This window comes from Schistocerca nitens, chromosome 6 (genome assembly GCF_023898315.1).
Source record: "Schistocerca nitens isolate TAMUIC-IGC-003100 chromosome 6, iqSchNite1.1, whole genome shotgun sequence".
Classification (NCBI taxonomy): domain Eukaryota; kingdom Metazoa; phylum Arthropoda; class Insecta; order Orthoptera; family Acrididae; genus Schistocerca; species Schistocerca nitens.
Window position 1 is genome coordinate 315,858,311 of NC_064619.1, and position 17,462 is coordinate 315,875,772.

Below are 17,462 nucleotides of genomic sequence, written 5' to 3' on the forward strand. Positions count from 1 at the left end.
ATTAAACCCAAATCTTTTTTCCTTCTTTTTCATACCACCTATATCAAATTCTTAGTGCTCTTGGTAAGTATAGACACTCTGTCCATTCCATCTTTTATTATGAACTTTTACATTATGCACAGAGGTTCTTGAAAAAGTATAACTCAATTTCACAGGAAAAGCAGTCATGAGCAGCTTCTTCTTACTACCAACAGCAGCGCAGTTGAATCAGATGAAGCTCTAGGAAAGAAGCGAGTTTTCAGGCATTTGTTTCAGGTAAGTGTACATACATACCCCTACTCACTTACCAGAGTATAAAAGGAAACCTTCAGGAATGTAAAGTTGATCAGTAAAGCAATTGTAAATAGATCTATTTGCAGGAAACAGTTTCTATTCACCACATCAGCTACCAGCGTGCATTAACAATAGTGGAACTTTTAGCACAAGAGTCAAATGCTGTAAGAACATTACTCTTACTTATATGCAATGCTAAAGTAATATCTAATTCTATGACCATCAAAGTATTTTTGTTTAAATTTCAGGTTACTGTTAATCTTTTAATGTTAACTGCTGTCTACTTGTGTAACAATATAAAGGTTGGAAAACACAAAAAGATATTTTTGTTCCATCATCAGTATTTTGACTGCTGTGATGTCATCATCCATCTCTTCTAGTCTTTTCTAACATTTACATCACTTAATATTGGTACCTACTAGGTTAAATGTCATTAATTTATTTCATATATTTTCATGTTTGTCTTTACTTCTCTTCAGTACTTTTTCCTGTGACAAGTTTCTATCTTGATTGCCATACGACATCTCACTAACATACACATCTTTTTTTTTTTGCAATGATTTTCACAGATTTGTTTCCCTTGTCTGTTCTTTCTGAAGCCTCTTCATTTCATACTTCATGTGTCTATATTAATTTCCAACATTCCTTTAGGGCATAGAGATGTCTGCTGGCTGGTCATAGACTGCTGATTTTGGGGGACAGGTGGCTGTGTAAAGATAAGTGTAAGAACATGATGTGGCTTCTGAAACTACTAAATGCTTTGAAATTTGACTAGGTTAGATTTTATTATTTTAAATGGACTCAAAGACTTAAATATTGTTTGTTTATGAAAAATGTTTCAGGTTAGTAATTCTCAAAAGCGTACAGAGCATTATTATATGTCGTCTAAAATCCTCTATTTACGAGTATGGTAACCATCCTGAAATAAATGATTTATGATTCTAAATCATTTGAAATCTTGATTACCTACTGAATTAATTAGTAAGAGGTTTTGTCTTATTTAAAAAATTTTAAGCAAAAATATTACACTGTCAAAGTTCAGAATTTGCAGTGATTAGAGCAAAATAGGCAATTTAAATTTTGAGGATCCAAATTTTTAATGTCAATTATTTTGTAAGTTAACTAAATACAGATATTTTCAATTATATTTTCAGAATTTTGGGTATGTCTGCTTCCAAATAATTGGCAACAATACCTCTTCTGTTGCTCATTAGCTCAAAATGTTTTACCATATATGACATTATTGGTACTTCACTTAACTGTAACTTTTAATTACTCAGTGTTCTAATAAAATCAAGTGCATTATTCTTATGAGGAAGATAAATATAAACTACTGATCTATAAATTTAAATAAGATTTCATTAAATAACAATTTTATCTGTTTCTGTACATATTACACGTGCAACTGGATTAGGAATAGATTGAAAGCACAAAAAAACTTATCTGTTTTTGGGAGTAGAAAACATGAGAGAGGGATTAGATTCCAACTTACTACATTCCATACTTCTACTTCCTTAATCAAAATTCATCTTCCATCCTCTTCAGAATTTACCTCCAGTTTTCGCTCCTCTTCAATAACTCTCTTCTGCATCTATTATTTTTATCTTATTTATGTTCCAGATTACCATTCCTTTGCTCAACCTCCTTGAGTCCATCTGAAGATGAAAAAAACAGATTGCCATTCACTGCATAGAGGGGGCACTAAGTGGTAGGCAGGCACAGGACAAAAGACTGCTAGATATAATTATCTATTGGACGAAGTCTTTCATCAGACAAAGAAAAAACAAAAACTTGCACTTCACACATACGTAACTCACATCCATTTGTTTTATTTGGTATGTGTATTCCATGGATCCATATGTGCAAGTAATTCACTTGGATGTGGAATGTGTCAATACAATTATACAAATACAACTAATACTACAGAATAATAATAGCAGTACAATAATATAAATAATAGTAATTATCAATCTTTCTTAATTAGTAGCTAACATTTATCTAGTATTATAATTCACTGTCTAACATTAATATAGTATTGTAGCTTTCATTTAATAACTGAATAACAAGATATATCTTTGTATTCAAGGAGTGTATTAAAAGTGTATATGGAAACTTTTAATTATTTCTGGAAAAGAATTCATCTAAGGAGTACAGCGGATGGTCAAGCAGGTATTTTTTTAACATACATCTGAATAGCATTTCATTTTCTCTTGTACATTTAATATTATTAGGCAGTGCATTCAAAGTCTTAATAGCAGCATACTTTACTCCATCCAGTGACAAATTTTTTACGTCAAAATGGACATTATCTTTACCTGTAGCATTATAGTTGTGGTATGAACGATGTGTTTCATACTGAGCATAATTTTCAATGACAAAATTCATCAGAAACTATGCTCAGTATGAAACAAATTATTCATACCACAATGATAACACTGGAGGTACAGATGATCTCCATTCTGAAATAAAACAATTGTCACTTGTACAGAAGGGAGTAACTATGCTGATATTAAGAATTTTAATTCACTGCTTAATTATAATAAATGTACAAGAGAAAATGAAATGCTATTCAGTTGTACGTTAAAGGAATACCTGCTTGGCCACCCACTGTATTCCTTAGAAGAATTATTTTCCAAAAATAATTAAACACATTGCGACTGTTGTCTTTGGGTGCTAAGGCCCAACTGCAACTGCATCTGAAGTGAGCAGAAATCTTTGCTGGGATGGGTAGTGGGGCTACAGAAGAGGTATGGCGTGGGGAGGGAAGGGATGGCAAAGTAGAGTTGGTGGGAAATGGTAGTACAGCCTGTGGGAGTATACAAGAATATGATGTGGATGATCAGGACAGTTGCCTGCTAGGTGCACAATTGGAAAGCTGTGCTGGGGGAGAAGGGAAAGGACAGAGGAAAAAAGTAGAGAAGGAGCTATGGCTATGTAGGTGCACTGGCAGGGTAGAAGGAGTATGAAGGGTTGGAGAAGGAGCAAGGAAGGGGATAGGCAGGTGGAGGAAAGAGACTAGCAAGGATTGGGGCCAGGACAGTTACAGGAGTGAAGGACATGTTGCAGGGTGAGTTCCTACCTATGCCGTTGAGAAAGGCCTGTATTGGTGGGAGGAATCCAGTTGGCAAAGGCTGTGAAGAAGTTGCTGAAGTCAAGCACATCATACTGGATGCCATGGTCAGCAGCTGGGTGGTCCATCTGTTTCTTGCCCACAGTTTGAAAGTGGTCATTCCTGTGGACAAGCAGCTTGTTAGTGATCATGGCCACATAGAATGCATAGCAGCCCAGATTTCCATTGTGTGAAGTATTCATTAGTGGCTTTAGTTGACAGTCCTCTACCTAGTAGCTCACAATCAGACAATGAGCTGATGCTATATCCACCGTCTCCTCTGAATGCATAACTAAATTGACTTCTTGTAACTGTCCCCCAATATTCACATTTAGTCATAACTTAGGTTTATGTTTAGACTCTCTGCTGCAGCAACAGTAACTGGCTCTACTTCCACTTTACCTAGTGACCTCATCTGCACAGTTCTTATTAGTCTTGACAACCAACTAGGTAAAACAGATCTATATTAGCATCAATGGGAAATTCCTGCAGGGAGATGAGATGCCTTTGTCAACAGAAGGCAGTCTAGCCCAGTAATATCACTGGGGTTTAATTACAGCTGCCGGATTTTGTGTACCACTACCTGTTTTCCAATCAACAGCTTATATGTTGTTACTCTGGAGGTATTTAAAAACTGCTGTATCTGAGTAAAGAAAGCACAATGAATTTACTTGAAATCTCATATTTATGAAATTTTATTGAAACTGTACTGTGCAATTTTCCAAACAAACAAATTGCCCCATACCACTGTTACAGCCAAGCTCTTCGTGTAAAAGTAAGGCTTCTGAACAATGTTTTAGTTTTAGAGTTAAATAAAATAATTGCAGAGGGAACAATATATTCTGCTACAAGCAAGTGAAAAATATCTAATAATCGTAATGAAAGCTCTGTTTTATATTTGTTTAGATGAAGGCTTTTTTTCCTCCCAAAATATACTCTCTCAATGAGCTGTTATTCATTTATATGTAAAGAATTTATAGCAAAAATGAGGGTAATACACATAATGCACCACTGTATCTTGAAATTTTAAATTAAGGTATCATTTAGAAGCTAAAGGGTAAAGAGACAAGAAAGACGGTAGAAACTTGGACAGTGAGTTAGAAGCTGTTAATAATCTTAATAACAATAATGGTAATTCCTGGCTGGAGCAGTGTGTAAAATAACGCAACAGTAACCACTTACCTCTGCTGGGCCGATGGGTGGAGCACAGAAACACGTAGCAGAAAACAACATTCACACAAGATTTTGAGCTCTTGCTCTTTTCGCAGCAAATGCACACAAACTCACACATACAACCACGCAGACACCCGAACACACACTCTTGTGATCACAGTGGGACTGATTATTGATACTCAGTTATTGAAAGCAGTTGGCTGAGCTGATGGAGGCGGAGTGGAGGTAGGGAAGGACATATGGCGAGTGTTATACTTATAACACAGAAAACACCATTTACTTTCACTATGTGATATTTTTATTGGCACAAGATAAATCAAAACACAAAATAGTTTCCAACAATCGCGGTAACAGTCATGACGAATGTCTCACACCAACTAGTCAACAACCAAAGTAAGTGAAGTGAAGTACAAAAAAGCAAAGATATTAATATTTTCTGGCAGTTCTGCCACAGAGCCCCCCCCCCCCCCCCCGAGGAGTGCGGAGTGCGGAGTGCATAGGAGGAGTGATGAGGAGTAAGTGATAAAGGGAAGGTAAACATTTAAGGCATGACGTAATCTTGAAGTCTGAGAGGTGGCCGTAAGGTGCAGCCAGCACGGGTGATAGCAGTAGGGGTAGGAGGATTCGGGAAAGACAGAGGAGAAGGGGGGGGGGGTGTTTACTCTTATAAATAAAACATCATTGGAGTCTACATAGGCTGAAATGTCATTTTGTGAAGTACCAGGAGCCACATTGAAGAAGTGTAATAGCTTAATGTCCTTCTGGTCAGATGGCACAGAATTGTTTTGAATTTCAAATAAAAAAAGAAAAGTGTCCACCAGTTGTATTTTTATAGAGTCCACATCATAGTTACTCAAGTTCACTTGAAACACTAGTTCATTACTGCTGGCACTCGGAGGTGTGAAGTATAGAAGAGGGGGGCCTTGACTTGCAGAGAGTGTTTGATTAGCTTGTGGAGAAGGGAGAGGACAGGTCTCTGAAGTTTCCTGCAAAACAAATTCATTATCGTGTATGTCGGTGTCGTTAAGGATCCACACTGGTTTCAAGTGCTCAATGGACACGACAGATGGTTTGTTCTTAAAGAGGATCATATAAGTATTTTCAGAGCGTGACAGGACCCGGTATGGGCCAGTGTAGGGTGGAGCAAGGGGTGGCCACACGGCATCTTCTCTAAGCATCACATAGTTACAAGAACTGAGGTGTGGGTGTATGAAAACCAGAGGGGTAGCATGCGATAAAGGTTGCGGAAAACGTAACTTGGTGATATGCTGTCGAACCTGTCGTACCAACTCGGGAAGTTGATCCTTGGGAAGTAGAGCAGAATCATCAAGAAAATCTGCTGGAAGTGCGAGGTTTTCTCCGTATACCATCTCAGCAACTGATGCTTTAAGGTCTTCTTTGAAAACCGTCCTCAAACCTAAAAGGACCCAGGGGAGTGCCTCAGCCCAAGAGGAAGAATGACATATGAGAGCAACCTTCAGGGTACGGTGCCATCGTTCTATTAGGCCATTAGATTGCGGGTGATAGGCTGTAGTTCTGAATTTGTTGATACCACACAGTTGACAGAGGCGATTAAACAGATTAGATTCAAATTGTCTCCCCTGGTCTGTGGTAAGTGAAGTAGGGCAACCAAAACGAGAAAGCCAATGGTGGACAAAAGTGTTAGCGACAGTGTCGGCCATAATGTCCGCAATAGGGATAGCCTCGGCCCAACGTGTGGTACGATCTATCATGGTCAGTAAGTAACGGAAGTTGTTAGATATCGGTAATGGGCCGACGATGTCCAAATGTACATGACGGAATCTACCTGAGGGCACAGTAAATTTGCCTAATGGGGGCTTAATATGTTTGTGTATTTTGGCTCTCTGGCAAGGTATGCATGCTCTCGCCCACCGATTACAATCTCTTTTTACATTAGGCCAAACGTATCTCTCTGTAATGAGGCGCGTAGTCGCGCAAATGCTCGGGTGAGCGAGATTGTGGATTGTGTCGAAAACGTCTATCCTAAGAGCTTTAGGTACTATAGGACAAGGATGACCTGTTTTAATGTCACAATACAAAGAGCAATCATCATTAGGGAAGGGAAGTAGAGTAATTTGTAAGGAAGTATCAGAGTCCGAGAGAAGGTGCTGTATCTCTGGGTCGGATTGTTGGAGCTCGTGTAAGCGGTGAGGATCAACAGCTGTCTTCAGGGAGGACAGGCGTGACAGGTAATCTGCTGCAACATTGTCATTACCCCTTATATATCGAAAGTCTGAAACATATTGTAATACCAAATCCATATGGCGAAACCTTCTGTGTAGTACATCTAATGCTGGTTTGCCGAGAGCCTCGACAAGGGGCTTGTGATCTGTGTAAACTGTCACAAGTCAGGCTTCAATATCTGTACGAAAGTACTTTACGGCCTCATAAATGGCGTAAAGTTCACAATCAAAAGCGGACCACTTTCTTTGCGTTTCGATGAGCTTTTTTGAAAAGAAACGCAGGGGTTTAGTACCTGTTGGTAGGGTCTGTTGAAAAACTGCGCCAATGGCATTATCACTAGCGTCTGTGGTTATCATCAGGAAGGCGTCAGGGTGAGGGTGAGACAGGGTAATAGCATTCACCAAGGTGTACTTAAGCGAATCGAAGGCTCGCTGCGTGGTCTGATCCCATTCTATGTGTCTGTCACCTGTGGTATTCTTTCCCTTTAAGGCCTCAGTGAGAGGGGCTTGAAGAGATGCCACATGTGGAACGTGAAGCCTAAAAAAATTTTCCATTCCGAGGTATCTACATAACTCTTCATAGGTTTGAGGGGAAGGTCAAGTATTTGTTGGAATCTATCTGAGGTGGGACGGATGCCTTCATTATTGACCAAATGTCCCAGGAAAATAACCTCTGGCTTCTCCAGTTGGGATTTGTCATGATTAATCTCAACTTCGTGTCATGCCAATCTATCAAAAACCTGTTGGAGGTGTTGTTTGTGTTCCTCGGCAGTTTTGGAGAAAATAATAATGTTGTCTAGGTAGGCATAGCAAAAATTAAAGGCCACGTAGAATGGTGTAAATGAATCTTTGCCAGGTGTGGGCGGCATTCTTCAATCAATAAGGCATAAACAAATATTCATATAGTCCAAATGGGGTGATGATAGTGGTTTTGGGGATATCTTCTGGGTGCATCGGAATCTGATGGTATACCTTTTTGCAGTTAACACAGAGAAAAAATTGGCCCCAAACATGGGTTGTGAAAAATCGTGGAGGTGTGGGACAGGGTAGTTATCAAGTATTGTTCTGGCGTTCAAAAGCCTATAGTCTCCACAGAGTCGAAAGGAATTGTCCATTTTGGGAACGACATGTACTGGGGAAGACCACGCACTGTCCGAGGGGCGGACTATACCCAAGCGTAAAAGTTCATTAATACATTCTTTGGCAGCGGTAAGTTTTTTTGCATTGAGGCGTCGGAGGCAAGAACGGACAGGCGGTCCCTGAGTTGTGTTAAGCCTGTGACAGACGCCCGTAGTAATGGCCTTGATTTTGTGAATAGGTGTGGCAGAAATACGTTGAGGGACGTAGGAAGGAGCGACGTTATCGTCGGTGCACGGTAAGTATGAAAGGGAACTAACCTGAAATACGTTATCATTGAACGGTAATTCAGTGAAAGCTGCAGTGTTGTCCGCGGAGCTGCGCTGTGCGACAGCCTGCAGTGTTCCATTGACTATGGTGTTACTGCATGAAGGAATCGTTGCGCGCGCATGCGCGGCGTCGCCTGTAACAGCTGTCGCCTCTGTGTTTTGATGACAGACGGACGGTGGAGCGCAGGGTGGGGGGTTGTTGGGTGGGTTGCCGTCTTCGCTGTCCGGTTTGTGGCAGGCGCTGCTGTGGCTGCGTATAAACAGCAGTGCGGTATGCAGGTCCCATGTAGTTTCGTGCGTGTTATTACTTTTAATCTTGATCTCCTCTCTAAACCCGCGCAATTCTTCAGTCAGGACATCACAACGTTGAAGTAACTTTGCATTGTCTTTGGACAGTTGGTCGATTTCGAGGCGTTGCGTAACTAAGTTCACTACGGCAGCTTTGACCTCCTCAGATGGAATAGAAACTGTCTCTTTGTCTTGTTGACAAGACGTATTCGAGTTGCATTCTGTCGGCGTGGATGGGGAAAATCTCGCCGAAAATTTTTGTTTAAAATCCACTTAGCAGAGGGCAGGTGTAATTAAGTCCAAAGAAAAGTTATGAGCAGTTAAGAAGCCCAATCCTAATACTGGCTCATCGATTTCTACTGCCGAAAATGTCCATTCATAATTATGTGTATCATCAAAGTAAATGCAAAGTTGCGTTACACCATAAACCTTTAATGAGGAATTGTTGGCTGCTCTGATTTGATGAGGCGAATGCGTGATTGTAGAAGTGACCATTGAACGTGGAATGATGCTCACATCGGCACCAGTGTCCACTAAAAACCATTTCTGAGAAGCTATATCCTGGATATACAAACGTCCGAGAGAATAATTCGGAAGTACTAGCCTGTGATCTGTTAGGCGACTTGACGTCCCAGTGCGGACCGGTGCGCCTATAGCGGCCCGCCGTGCGTGTTTGGGCGCATTGCACAGGGTGAGCGGCAATTCCTGGCTGTATTACCGTAAACGGAGTGATACCAGCAAAGAGGATAAACTTGTTGATCCTGTGTTGTTACGGGGTGAAGTACATCACTTGAAGCTGTGGTATGGGATGGTGAAGGATGGTGTGGAATCTGGTGCTCAGCCAGTGTACTCTGTCTGTTGTTTTGGAAAGATCGGCCTCTGCCACGCGGGGGAGGCGTAATATCAAGGGGGGCACACGTAGATAACTTTCTTTTGTTGATTATCTTATATGCGGCGTCGGCCAGCAATAATTTCGCTTGTAGAGGTTCCTGATCGTGTTATAGGAGCTTAAGTTGGATAGCTTGCGGCAGCTTTGCAACCCAAAAAGAAAGTAAAGCTTCATCTGGCATAGTTTGATATCGAAGACTGGTCTGACACGTCGCCACAGTTGTGAAGGAGTCGAGTCTTTGAGATGTGCATCTCGCAGTATTTATAAAACAGACTCTTGCGTAGTCTTAGCTAGACATTCGCAGATCTGTTGTTTTGCCAGTGCGCAATGATTTGCGGGGGCCGCCGACAGCACTAAGTCCTGTACCTACTCAGCGTGGTCCTCTACGGCATTAATAAGCGCAATAAATTTAGCACTGTCTGAATCAATGTTTAGGGTGGTGAATATAGTCTCTGCCAAAATAAACCACATATGCAGATTGTCCATCGTGAACCTTGGTAATTTAGGAATTTTCTCACTCTTGTGTTGTGGATGTAACAGATTTGATAGCACAACGGACGGGAGTGGTGGAGTGTTTATGAAGCTGTCTCTAGTAAACTGTTGAAAGCCTGCAGTAATGATGTAAGTGTAGTACTTGCTCACATTTGCAACACGTCTCTTTATGAGGGAGTTGTTCCAGAGAGAATGAAATATGCCATTGTGAGACCTCTTGGTCTCTCTCTTAACAACATTTTCAAAGGTTCTTGAAAAAGCAGTGTATAACAGGATTGTGGCACATCTTGATAAACTTAATATTATTAACCACAGACAATTTGGTTTCCAAAAAGGGGTTTCCACAGAGCGTGCCATATATTCACTCACAAATGATGTCTTGGAGTCTATTAATAGTAAGAAGTCACCAGTTGGTGTCTTCTGTGATATTTCCAAGGCCTATGATTGTGTAAACCACAAGATACTCTTGGAGAAGGCCTATCATTACGGAATCAAAGGGCCTATAGGTAACTGGCTAAAATCATATCTTGAAGACGGGAAACAAAAGGTGGTTCTAAATGGCTGCAACAAAGGATCTTCTAATCTAGTGGATTCTGAATGGGGCAAAATTCAGCATGGAGTTCCCCAGGGATCTGTCCTTAGACCCTTGCTGTTTTTAATATATGTTAATGATTTACCCCTGTCCATTAGTAAAAATTGTGAATTCACAATGTTTGCTGATGATACAAGCATTGTTGTAGATGGTAAGTCTACTGCTGATCTGGAGACTGATGTTAATGATATACTCAGAGAAGTTGCAGCTTGGTTTTCAATTAATTCTCTTTCAGTTAATATTAAAAAAACTAATTTTATACAGTTCCACACAAAAAATAAAATTCTAGAAAATATAGTAATTGCTCATGACAATCAGGAACTAGAACAGGTGCACTCCACGAAATTCCTGGGGGTTCACATTGACAGTAGGCTCAACTGGGAACAGCATGTGTCCCTTACTCTAAAAAGGCTTTCATCAGCAACTTTTGCTCTAAGAATCATTACTCATTTTGGGGACATCAACATTTTAAAATCAGCTTACTTTGGGTATTTTCTCTCATTAATGAGTTACGGCATAATATTCTGGGGTAATTCACCAGCCTCAAAAAAAAATCTTTAATGCTCAGAAGAGAGCAGTCAGAATCATGTGTGGGGTTCCTCCACGAACCTCATGTAGAAAACTTTTTACACAGTTAGGTATTCTGACCACAACATGTCAGTACATATACTCTCTGATGAATGTAGTTAATAAAGACTATGCTCAGTATGAAACAAATTGTTCATACCATAACTACAATACTAGAGGTAAAGATGATCTACATGTTGAACTAAAAAATTTAACACTTGTACAGAATGGAGTAAAGTATGCTGCTATAAAGACTTTTAATGCATTGCCTAATTATATTAAATGTACAAGGGAAAATGAAACGCTGTTCAAAGGTATGTTAAAAAAATACCTGCTTGACCATCCACTGTACTCGTTAGATGAATTCTTTTCCAGAAGTAATGCCCTCTCTTAATAATAGATGTATTTAGTCTCTTAGTTATTAGATGGATGATACAATATTATGTTAATGTTATAGTTATAATGTTATATTGAGAATTGCTATACCAGTTTAATGACAGCTTGTAAATGAGAAAAAGTGATATTAATATCTATATCATTGTATTATATTACTATTCTGTAGCATTAATTGTATTTGTACAATTGTATTGACACGTTCCACATCCAGGAGAATCACTCGCATGTACGGATCTATGGAATACGCATCCCAAATTAAAAAATAAATAAAATGTCACTCGCGGCTGCTGGTTTAAACACGGCTGGCGTGGGAGGCGCGGCAGCGCAGCTGGGGCTGCGGAAACAATTGGGGCGGGACGACTGTCCAACCAGTAATTGTTGTCACTGAAATTTGTACCCATCTGTTTTTGTAGTGAGTCTTGTAGTGGGTGGGGAGAGAATGTGTCCAAAACCGATTTATCAGCAATATATGGGGAGCTCCAAGTGATCTGTGGGCTCGAATAGTTTCCGACAATCACGGTAACAGCCATGACAAATGTCTCACACTGACTAGTCAACAACCAAAGTAAGTGAAGTGAAGTACAAAAAAGCAAAGATAATAATATTTTCTGTCAGTTCTGCCACAGACACAAGAAGGTAATAGCAGGAAAAAGGCAAGTCTTTGGAAGATGGTCCATGTTCATGTGCATGTGAATGTGTGTACTTTGGCAGAGCAAAAGCTTGAAAGCTAGTGAGGAAGCTGTTTCCTGTTACATGTTTCTGCGCTCCAAGTGTCTCTACACTATAGGGGAGTGATTGCCTTTGCCTTATTTTATGCAATAATCTTAATACATAGATACTAATAACAAGGTAAATGGTAGAACAGAGAAAAATCATTCACGTCCAAAACACATAAAAAAGAAGTGAACTTGTAAAATCAGATATATAAGACAGAGGAACAAAAGAAAAAGATCAAAACAACAATAAAAGATGGAAGGAGAATCAGAAAGAGGGAAGAGAAAAATTACATAGTCATAACTGGAAGAATGAGAAAAAAAGGGAAATTAACAACATTAAGTGTGACTCTCCGTTGTAGGGAAATAGGAAAAGGGATGTGCAGTCCAAAACTGACCTCATATTCCAAAAATTTCAATGAACATGTTAATTGTAATAAAGTGATTTTATACTGTATGAAATATATGTAACAGACACACAAAAAACACATTATGTTCACAGGTTGTTAATTATGGACCAAGTCCAGTGCAGGATGTTGGCCTTGAATTCCATATTCCTGCGCAGGTCAAGATGAAGAACTCTGTCATAACCCTCCTTGAAATTTATAAACCAAAGGTAATAGTAATATTCAATATGCAAAAAATATGTCCAAAAATGAGTGTCTTCAAGTACTTTCATATGTAGAGAATTGGCTTTACTGTATTAATTGTTTACTGTTTATATTAAACTTGTGAAATCAAAAGTTAACGAAATTCACTAATGAGGCACAAGTTTGACATTTCGTCAGTAATATTTTGTTGTTTTGATGAATTATGTTGTAACTTCATTGTCACTAAGGAAATCATAATTACCTTAAATTTAATCTCCTGTTCTGAAATAAAGTCTGTATATTGTAAGATATGGATAACGTTTTTGAGCTGGTCAAGTTAAGCTCTTGTAGGAAACAAAATGTTTTTCTGGGATTTCCTTTAGAATTATATTTGAACAATAATAACAATTTTGTCTGTTTTTAATAAGTTATAATGATACTTGGAATACATTTACAAATACATTTATGTCTGTTATAATAATAAGAGGACACATCCAAGATATGCATATGTAGTGATGATTAATCATAAATTTATCTTTGCAGGCATATCTTGATGACGAACCACTTAACTGTCATCACGTAGGTCCACTGGACTTTACTTCAATGGAAACTTGGGATTCTGGTGAAACTGAGGGCGACTTTCTTGGGAGTGGTATTAACGTCATACAACAACGACGCCGAAAACGGCAAGTGACACAAAAAGAGGTTGAAGATTTATCTACCAGTGTACAATCATTCAATTGTTCCCATCGAGATGTGGTCTGCCTTCAGGTGTACTGCACTGTTGACCTATTAGCACCTCTTACTTCAAGAGTTCTTGTTACTTTTACTGCAAAACTCACTCCTATTACCTCATGGGGTAAGTAAAACCTATACAGTTATTTCATTTCTGAGTATTCTATCTAGAATTAAATGCCGTATGTGGAAATACAAAAAATGGCAATTTTAATACTTCCTGATGGAAATGTACAGGACGTTCTTTTTACTGAGATTAAACGGAAATAGGATTTTAGTGTCTTTTGAAAATGTGAATTATTACGTAGGAGTATTATAAAATAGGAAACGTATTACGAACACTGCAAGTACAGTATAACAAAAGAATGAAAACTGCTATAGTAAACATAGTGATGGCAACCTATGTGCAATATGTACTTGGTTTCCCATCTTGTTGAATGCCTTGCTGCTTTTCTGTTACTTAAACTACAGAGAGCCTGTCTTGTGGACATTTTAGATGTTATCTCTGCATCTACCCACATCAACAAAAGTTGTTACATCACCTCAATATGTGGTGTGTGTTGCTGTTGTGACTGTTCCTATATGGATCAGAAGGTCATTCTTGACATTGTTTATAAACATACACATAGTTACAATGAGCACTACGTGTGAGTAGAACACTGCATTTCATTGGATTGCAGCATTTCATTTAAAAGCAAAGCACCAGTAGGAACACATTAGAGACGTCTGTGGAACAGTAGAGGGAACATCCATCATGCCACAAAGGACCCAACTGCTATATATTATCAGGTCTGCATCATCATGTAATGCTCAGAAGGCCAGGGAAGTTGACTGATGTATGCATGAGAGTCAAAGTGATGTGGTGCAGATGTAGAATCAGTTCCAACTGACAGGTAATGTTGAGTATCTAAAATGCACAGACCACCCACATTTGACAGATGCACAGAATAATGATAACTATGACTTTGACGTCAAAATGACCATGGGATGAGTGCTCCAGAACTGAATTTAGCATATGAAGAAGCTACAGGAAGTTTGCATCAACTGTTAGGAAATGATTCCTAGATGCGAACCTCTATTCCTGACAAACATGGCAAGCACCACATTGTGAGCACATTATGGACTCCATTACAGCTAGACAAGAAATCATGCAGAATGGATGCCCCAGGATTGGTGTTGGGTGTTGTTTACATAAGAAACCCAGATTTGTTTGTATCCTAGTAATTGCAGACAATGTGTTTGAAGCCAACCAATAATACTGAATGCCTCCAACAATGAGTCACACATATTCAACAAGGTAGTGCTGGAGTGAATGAAGTTCTAGGGTGGCATTACAAGGGGCCACCATACATCTCTCATGGTTGCTGAGGGCAATCTCACTGCTGTAAGGTACAGGGACAATGTTGTGACTCGCCGATCATTCAAAGTGCCGCCGCGCAATTACGCGCGTCCTCTACGTGCGGCGCTGTCTGCCAGCCATGCAGCAGCTGCGCCACCTAAACGGCCAGCCGAGCAGCGGCCGCTAGACTCGGACTCAGTGCTCATTCGAATGCTAACGTGTACACATGTCTTACTTGTCAACTTACTCTGTGACTTATATGTGTTGTGTCGTTCCGAAATATATGTGTTAAACTTGACGTTATAACAATTGGCGATGAGGTAGTGGATTTTTCCTTTTCACCGTTGACTCACAGGGTTCCATGGCTACTGTCGAGCAACTATTGCAAAATCTCCTTGAACAGCAAACGCTTCTAACAGCGGCGATTCGCGATTTTGTCACGGTGTCAAATGCAGGGCGTTTCTCGTCGTTGGCTGAACCACCTTTTCCTCCTTACGACGAGACGGCGGAAGACTGGTCTGATTATGAAAAATGTCTTCGACAGCACTTCTTGGCATTTCATGTCACGGCGAACAACCATGTAAGTCTCTGTTCCTTTCCTGGATTTCACCTCAAATGTATCGGTTGTTGTCGCAATTGGCTCCTTTGAAGGATCCTGCGTCTTTGTCCTTTGCTGAAATGTGCTCACTTTTGTCTGTCTATTTTCAAAAGCAAACGCTTGTGGTAGCCTCTCGTGTTGCCTTTTATTGTTGTCAAAAACAGCCACATCAATCCTATCGCGCTTGGGCTGCTGAACTTCACGGCCTCAGTCGAAAGTGTCAATTTGTTACTGACGTTCACAAAGAATCCCATGCCGATTCCATGGTATGGGATGCTATTATCCGGTCGGTGCCCGACAAAGAAGTTCGGCAACGTGCCCTTCAGTTGGCGAATATGACTCTAGATGAAGTTCTCTCCGTTGCGCAGTCTTTTGAAATTTCTCGCGCCGCTGGGGCGCAAATAGAGGCGTGGGGTGATGTCAGGGAAATACAACCTCTGGGCGCTGTTGACGACGCGTGCGGCGCGTCCCCGCCGGCCGACATGGCCGCAGTGTGCTCCCACGCACAGCCTCGGCCTAGCCGTAATCAACCCGCTAAGAAACTGCAGCAAAACCCCCGGAAACTTCCTTCATGTCCGTGGTGTTTTACGAAACATTCACGCGAGGATTGTCCCCAACGTTTGGCTGTGTGTCACAATTGCAAAAAGAAAGGTCATGTGTCTTCCGTTTGCAAGTCCGACCGCATACATGATGTTCATGAACATGACGCTGATTCTGATTCTGTGTTGTCTGTCAATTGCACTTCTTCCCTTTCAGGGAAGTTATTCCTCACTGTCCAAATTCTTGGTCTAGATGTTCGCATGCGAGTGGATACCGGTTCTGCTGCCACTATAATTAATTCTTAGACGTATCTTCAGTTGGGTTCTCCTATCGTGTCACCTGTCACTCGGTAATTACGGACGCACAACAAACAGAAGATTTCTCTCTTGGGACAGTTTAATGCTGAGGTATCTTACAGATCCGTCGTTCGCACTGTTCCCATATTTGTGGTCGACCAGAGCAACGCCGAAAATCTTTTTGGTTTCGATGCCTTTGGCGTTTTTGGGTTCTCCATAGATGACTCTGTCAATATTGTCTCTGATGCTATTCCTTATGCTCAACTGGATTCCTTGTCGACGACATTTTCGTCCCATTTTTCTCCTGGGTTAGGCCGTGTGACTTTGAAGCTCATATCACGCTTAAACCCACTGCTCGGCCTAAGTTTTTTCGGGCTCGGCCCATTCCTGTGGCCCTTCGTGATCGGGTAAAATGGGAGTTGGATCGTCTCACTACTACAGTGTTCTTGCTTCCTGTCACTTCCAGTGAGTGGTCCTCTCCTGTCGTTGTCGTTGCTAAGCCAAATGGTGATATTCGTCTCTGTGACGATTTCAAAGCCACTGTAAATGCTCAATGCCTCATCAACACTTACCCTATGCCCCGTCCTGAAGAACTGTTCACTAAACTTGCTGGAGGCCAGTATTTTTCTAAAATTGACCTGTCAGAAGCTTATCATCAACTTCCTCTCGACGCTGCTTCCCGGCAGTTTCTGGTCCTTAACAAGCCTTTCGGCCTCTATCAATACCAACGCTTGCCATTTGGGGTTGCTAGCGTCCCTGCTCTCTTTCAGCGATTCTTGGAACAATTATTGCTTCCTGTCCCTGGGTGTATCAATTACATGGACGACATTGTTGTCACTGGCTCCACCACTGAAGAACATCTTCAAAATCTCCGCACACTTTTTCATGTCTTACAGACTGCCGGTCTTAAGTGTAATCTTCAGAAATCGCAATTTTTTCAGGCATCTATCACGTACTTGGGGTTTCAACTCTCTAGGGATGGTATTCGTCCGCTTCAACAAACTGTCGCTGCGATCGATGCCCTTCCTCGCCCTACATCTGTTAAGGAACTGCAGGCCTTCTTGGGGAAAATAGCATACTATCACAAGTTTTTACCGTCTGCGGCTTCGGTGGCTCAGCCATTGCATCGCCTGTTGCATAAAAACGTGCCTCTTCACTGGTCCGCATCATGTGTTGCGGCTTTCCAGAAATTGAAGACTATGCTGAAACAGGCCCCGTGCCTGGCTACTTATCGACCTGGCCAACATCTTGTTCTTGCCACA

General features: G+C 40.7%; 1 protein-coding gene across 2 annotated transcripts in view; it reads left to right on the top strand.

The window, feature by feature from the left end:
- LOC126262537 (integrin alpha-PS4-like) overlaps positions 1-17,462 on the top strand; it is a 200,876-nt gene that overhangs the window by 152,023 nt on the left and 31,391 nt on the right. For both annotated transcript variants that reach the window (XM_049959216.1, XM_049959215.1), the window contains exons 18-20: positions 156-255; positions 12,605-12,718; positions 13,236-13,551. In XM_049959216.1, the coding sequence (XP_049815173.1) occupies positions 156-255; positions 12,605-12,718; positions 13,236-13,551 (530 nt within the window). The remainder of the gene's footprint in view (positions 1-155; positions 256-12,604; positions 12,719-13,235; positions 13,552-17,462) is intronic.